The sequence below is a fragment of the Artemia franciscana genome, chromosome 7 (assembly GCF_032884065.1).
Source record: "Artemia franciscana chromosome 7, ASM3288406v1, whole genome shotgun sequence".
NCBI lineage: Eukaryota > Metazoa > Arthropoda > Branchiopoda > Anostraca > Artemiidae > Artemia > Artemia franciscana.
In genome coordinates, this window is record NC_088869.1 from 50,833,397 (window position 1) to 50,840,240 (window position 6,844).

General features: G+C 32.9%; 1 protein-coding gene across 1 annotated transcript in view; it reads left to right on the forward strand.

The window, feature by feature from the left end:
• LOC136029425 (neuroendocrine convertase 2-like) overlaps positions 1-6,638 on the forward strand; it is a 157,397-nt gene extending 150,759 nt beyond the window's left edge. Inside the window, exons 12-13 of the mRNA XM_065707806.1 lie at positions 1,148-1,265; positions 4,680-6,638. Of these exons, the coding sequence (XP_065563878.1) occupies positions 1,148-1,265; positions 4,680-4,853 (292 nt within the window). The 3' untranslated portion in view covers positions 4,854-6,638. The remainder of the gene's footprint in view (positions 1-1,147; positions 1,266-4,679) is intronic.
• The last annotated feature ends 206 nt before the right edge of the window (positions 6,639-6,844 follow it).

A 6,844-nucleotide genomic window follows, 5' to 3' on the forward strand; every position in this document is an offset into this window, starting at 1 on the left:
GTCAAAGTTGTTATGCATTGGCTAATTTGAGCGGATTTTTCAAACTGTTCGTGGTAACGAACTGGGTAGTTATCTGTTCTAGCTACCACACTTAAGTTCTCGGTGTGACAGAACACGTTTCTTTCTATAGTTTCTTTCAGTTTAGCGTGAGAGAGTGTATATACACTGCAATGTAGGTATATTTTAATTAAGTATTTAGTTAATATTTAGGTTAGGTTATGTTGGTTATAAACCATTGAATATAATGCTTTCTGGGAGGCCCTGATTTCCATAATTCTTGGTTGTAGTTTCCATAATTTTGCTACTAAAGTATTTTATTTCCATCATGCTTAGGTATATCTCATTAGTATTAACCTAACTTCACTCCTTGAGTGTGGTGGCTATAAAAGATAAGTAGCATACCAATTTTATCCGTCAACTTAATTTTTTATTTTTTCCGTCACTTAAAAAGGGCACTAGAACTTTTAATTTACGTTATAATGAGCCCTCACACGACATTCTAGGGCCACTGAATCGATACGATCACCCCTGGGGAAAAAAATCAACAAAAAAGCTAAAAAAAAAACGAAACACGCATCCGTGATCTGTCTTCTGGCAAAAAATGCGAAATTCCACATTTTTGTAGATAGGAGCTTGAAACATCTACATTAGGGTTCTCTGATACGCTGAATCTGATGGTGTGATTCTCGTTAAGATTGTATGACTTTTAGGGGGTATTTCCCCCTATTTTCTTAAATAAGGCAAATTTTCTCCGGCTTGTAGCTTTTGATGGGTAAAACTAAACTTGATGAAACTTATATATCTAAAATCAACACTAAAATGCGATACTTTTGATGTAATTATTGGTATCAAAATTCTATTTTATAGAGTTTTGGTTACTATTGAGCCGGGTCACTCCTTACTACAGTTCGTTATCGCTAGCTGTTTTCTTATAACTTCATGTTATAATACTGTTCATTTTTCCATCATTCTTATGCTACAGCCATTTTTCTTTGGTAGTTGTGACTTTCTATTTCTCTTTTTTACCTTTTTGACTTTTCTCTTATGGTCCTTTCTTCGCTTTTTCTTTCTTGCTCTCTTTTTCCCTTTTCCCTCATTATGTTGATTTTGCCTCTTTTTTTTATCTTCAACTCTGCTTTGTTTTTAGGTCAATGATTTTGAGTCGTAGACCCAATGATGATGATGCTAGAGATGGTTTTACTAAATGGCCATTCATGACAACCCATACTTGGGGAGAAGACCCTCGTGGAACATGGACGTTAGAGGTAAAGGTCTTTAATAATTCTTTAACGGGTTCATCACATATATGTGTTTAATTGTTTGTCCTGTGTTTGTTTTGGGTTTTTTGTTTTTACAGAGACGGTTGTATCAAACCAATGGTCTTAGAAAATCGGGAGGGGACATATTTAAACAGAAATGGGTGATTTTGGTGCTCATTTATGCAACAAAAAAGATTGTGCCCAAGCATAGTGGTGTTTTCTACCACTTGATGGTGCAAAATAAGAATTTCGGCTAAGAGAGGTCCCAAAAGCTATCCAGTGAGAATCCTGAGATAGTTAATTGGTTGAAAATTACCTGGAAAGTATATATTAAGCTTTCGAATTTTAGAAATTTGCTGAAATTCGAAATTTTAGAAATTTTGAATTGAAATTTTAGAAATTCGAAATTTCGAATTTGAAAATTGCCATGCGGTGGTGCATCCGTATTTAAATTTGCATGAAGTTAAATACAAAATAAATCGTTAATACAGACGATTAATCTGAAGCTTCATCTAGCTACGTAGATTCTTATTAGTTTTTAAAGAATTATGTAGAGCAGGATATAGCTTAGAATCAGCTCTTACTGAGAGGGGCTGGTAAATCATTATGTAGGTAAGGGCGAGGAGAATGCCTTAGTCCTGTTAAGTTAAGTTTTATTCCCACGTTTACCAGCTCACAGTGAACCTTTTGTTGAATATAAAAGGAGCTGGTGGAGGGCGTAGAAGTTAATCTGTAATATCCCTTCGTTCATAGGAATATGTTTTGACTAGCGCTATAAAACAGGTTCTATCGCTGTGATCTTATTGCATAAATACTGTAACACACAAGATTACTCTCATATTCTTGTCGACCCAAAATTGGAGGAAGTGGGAGAGGAGGACCTTATGAGCTAGAAGGGAATTTTCTAGGAGAGACAATTGCTACATGAAGCTTGATTTTCACCTAGATATTAATAGAACTATATCTGATTTTTCTATTTATAAACATGTTTTAATTTATTCATGTTTCAAAGGAGGGGGCGACAAGTTTTAATTAATAAGGTCCTCAGTAAAGTGTTCTACCCTTTTGTGGTACAAAACAACAATTATGGGCAAAAGACGGCCAAAAATCAATCGACTGAAGATTCTGAGATAGTCAATTGATTTAAAATTTTTGAGAGACTAATTATTGAGCTTCCTAGTCTCAGAGGGAGTAGTATCCCGGTGATGGTGGATTTTTCCTAAATATGTACGTAGTCTATACAAAACAAAATATGAATATAGTCAATTATTTTGGAACTTCGTTTTACTAAGTTGATTTATTTCCGGTTTGAGAAAACTATTTACAGTAGTAGACTGTATAGCTGGTTTGGGTTCGTGGGGCAGGAAAGTATGCCTGAGTCTTCAAAAACTGCGTTTTTATGTCCAAATTTTTTAACTCTCAGTGAATCTTAAAATAACAGAATTCTTTTTTAGGGGAATGGAGCTGGGTAGTAGTTAATTCCTAATCTCCCTTTCATCCATAAAGCATTTTTCGACTAAGCCTCCAATTCGTGTCCAGCGGGGTGACAGCTTTACACTTCTTGCACAAATATTTCTTCTGTGTAACATAAGAGATCATATTTATATACGCATACTGGTACAAAAGAGGAGTTTTGCGTGCATTGTGAGCATCACCAGGAAAGTTTCTTTTGGAAAGAAGTGCTACCAGCTGCTTTGTTTTTACCAAGGTTTGGATAGGACATTTGTTACCAAGGTTTGAATTGTTTCCCATGGGTCGGCGGTATTTACCTTTAGGAGCCTTTTCCAGCGTCCATTGGGATACTCCTAAACAAAAATACTCGAAAAACTCTTCTTGAAAACTATAGATGATGACCCCATAATTCACTTTAATATTTGAGACCCCCTCCCTCATTCCATAAGAAATATCTGGAGAGCACACTTATTCAGGGATATTTTATTATTCTCGAAGCATTGCTAGACAAACATTAAACTTGAATGTAGGAACGAGAATTAAAGAATAGACCCATAACGTTCCTCATATTTAAGTGAGCCTTGGATTGAACTGTTTGTAGCAACACACTGCAAGTAATATGTGACCCTTGTCAAAAATTATAAAAACATTAAAAAACAAATTTTGATTGCAAAATATACAACAACAAAATATTTCTGTTATGATGATTTTAAAAAACTCAAAACCTGTTAATTTTAGGTTTGTTGATATAAAATTGTTAGCAAATAAAAATAAGTTTATTTTTGAAATTAGGTCAAGCTTTCCCAAATTGGAGCGCAGTCTTGATGGAAATTATGCACATTCACCTTTCATTAGAACCTTAAAACCATTATCTAGAAATTTGACAATTTAATGACAGGGGCACTGCACTTTTATTGAAAGTTAAGTTTTACCTAGAAAGTTTAACTTTTCTATATATCTTAAACTTGGATAAAAGGACATGGAATATTTCAAAATCCAAAGTTTAAGATTAAAAAGGTATGAAAATTTTATTATTCTATTAACTTGCAATCCTACCACAAAATAACTTACATGATCGGACGTATCTTGTCTTTGAATCGAGTCAGGACTTTGCAAGGCTTTGCATTGAATCAGGACTTATCTACTTTGATATTGCGTAAGTTCACAGCTGAGAATTAGCTCGTTTTTTTATTATTTGTTTCTGCATGTTTAAGAAGCCAATTTTCTGTCTGAATGCGACGCAGTGACGTAAATTTCAAACTTAGTTACTGTTTGCTATTCAGTTGAAACTCAACAATGGACAATTAGGAGTTGATTGTCCTAAGTTCAAATAACTTTAGAGTGAGTTTAACTTCGTTTGATCAAAATCCAAACAATGCTGGAATGAAAAGCAAAAATTAAATTTAAATTAGGTAATGAAAATTTAAATAGTACCAAGGTATAAATTTCTTTGGGACGAAGCTCAAGATTGGATAATTTTTTTGTTTGAACCTTGTTTTATGGTCTTTATTAAATAGCGGAGAGAATATATTATATTTTTAGCAGAGTGGCAACTCCACCGTAAAATATCCAGCAATTTATTTATTGCTAGCGCTTATGTTAGTCCTAAGTAATTAAATCCATCCCACTCTCTTTGTGGCTTACAATTGCTTAATGCTTATTTTACAAATTTTGAGCTTTCTTTTTATAGTCTCATTTTTCTTTACTGAATTGCGTTTTGTATTTATCAGTTACAAGCCTAATTGTCCTTTTGTTTTATTTGATTCATTCCCTTTTAATCCTGTGAATTTAATTATCTCTGGTAATTTTAACATATTTTTATGCTTATGTATTTACTTGCTTTTTTATATTTATTGGCTCTATAGTACGCATTCAGGCAATTTGGGCTTGTGATAGCCATTTTTTTAAAATTAATCTTATTTTAGCATGGAAACATAAATTGTCTCACATAGAGTCTCTGTTATATAGGTGAAATTCAACAGTGGACAAGCGAGAATTGACAGAACCGGTACTCTCAAAGAATGGACCCTAATGCTACATGGGACAAGAGAATCACCCTACACAGACATACCTATGCCAATTGATCAGAGATCAAAACTTGCTATAGTGAAAAAAGCACATGCTGACAGGAAGAAGGCTTGAGTTCTTAACTTATAGTCACATTTGTTTTCTTGATTAAAAGAATAGGGAATTGTGATGAAAGGTCACCATTGAATGAATATTGAGTTTTGTCTAGCCATTTTTTTGTAATATTTCGGAAGGGTATTACATTTAAAAGTACCCATTACCCCAGCATAGACAAAACTTCAGAAAAACTTAAACCATTTTGATGGCCATTGAACATCTGTTTTAATTTTCAGAAATAGCCCTTATTTAAAAGTTGATTCAATTTTGATATGCATCTCAGTATATTCTTCGTCTTTAAGTACAGAGACCATACTAATATAAAAAAAAACATAAATTTCCGTAGAGGTCTAACGAAAATCTTAGAATAAAATAGACACCAAGTGACATTATTGTAAAGGGTCATTAATACTGTTTTTCACGGGCAGAGTGCGCCTTATAAAAGAAAGGCCTCTGAAAAGAAAAGCATGATAGAATTGCCTATGACAAATGGTATACCTTCTATTACGTTTAGCTAAAGATCAGCATTATATGAATATTGATTTTTGTTTATCAAATCTTTCGTGTTTTTTTTTCTCGGGGAGGGGGGGGGGTAGGTAATTTCACCTCTGTTTTTTTTTATTATTTGAAGCCCAGTATAACGCTATATATTGTTTTTGAAGAAGGGAGGATAAAGGCAAGAGCTGTCTTTGGGATAGATTTAAAAAGAATCAACGTTGTTACCGGCTTTTGATCAAATTTTTCCTCTAACACTAATTTTATTAATTTTGTAATCTGAAAAGGGTATGTAATCTCAAAATTCAAATCTTCGACTAAATGACAAAAGAATAATATTGAAAGATGCACACTACCTGAGCAGTAAGTCTTCTTGTTCAAATTTGTGAATCTTGTGTTTTTTTGGGGGGGAGGCAGGTTTTAATCCCATCTTACTTGTAATTTAAAATTTTATCTTCTGTTTAGAGAAGTAAGATAGCTTAGAGGGTGAGAAGTATTGGAGGGGCAACTATGACACTTTGATTCGTCAGTCACGAAGATAGAAACAAATCGCGTTATTCTTGTTCAAACAAGGTGCCCCATGCCTACCTTCATAAATTTGACAGGATTTGCTATTGGATAGGCTACAGGCTTGCATTTATGCCAGATTTTCTGTTATTTGGGAGGGGAGTATTAAACACATCAGTATTTTTTTTTTTTTTTATTATTATTTTTTTTAGAGCCAGAACTACCTCTTCAGCTCAGAAGAATATTTTGTTTGTAATCATAACAGCAAATTTTTAATATACCTTTCAGTAAATTTTATTAACTATAAGGTATCAATACGATACCGATTTTTAAATTCAAAACCATATATATTTATAAAATTACTTATTTATAAAATTAATTATGAAAGCCTATCCATGAGATATTAAATAACAATATTTGTTTTACAAAAATAGGCAGTTTTAAGCAAAAAATATTAGGTAAGATTTCACTTTGAAGGTGTTTAACTTTTATTTGGTTTCAGCATAATATACTTTCATTATTTCTTAAATGTTTTTTCCAATAGAATTACAGGCATCTTGCAGAATCTTCTCTATATATTGTCAGAATTTCACAATGTTGCAAAGAACGAGAAAAAACTTAAATTTATTTTCTTTCCAGGAGATATGATCTTTACATTTGAGAAATTAGTTGCACATTTTCGTTAACTTGAGCATATCCGTAATGCATATTTGTGTTATATATTCAACCATTGTGGATAAAGTAATATACGTTATTTTTGTGTGGGAAAATCGTTAAGAATACAAGTTATGTTTTGAACTACGCATACAGAAAAGTGTTTCTATAATTAGGTAAGGACTGAGGTAATAAATACGATAATGCAGGTATTAGATAAACAGTTTTGATAGACAATGTCCTTTCTCATCAAGGCCAATGCATAGACGCCAGATATGTAAGGAGAGGGTTCATTTGGACCCTTCTATACATTAACGTTTGTACGAATATGTGTCTGAGTTTAACATAATCAT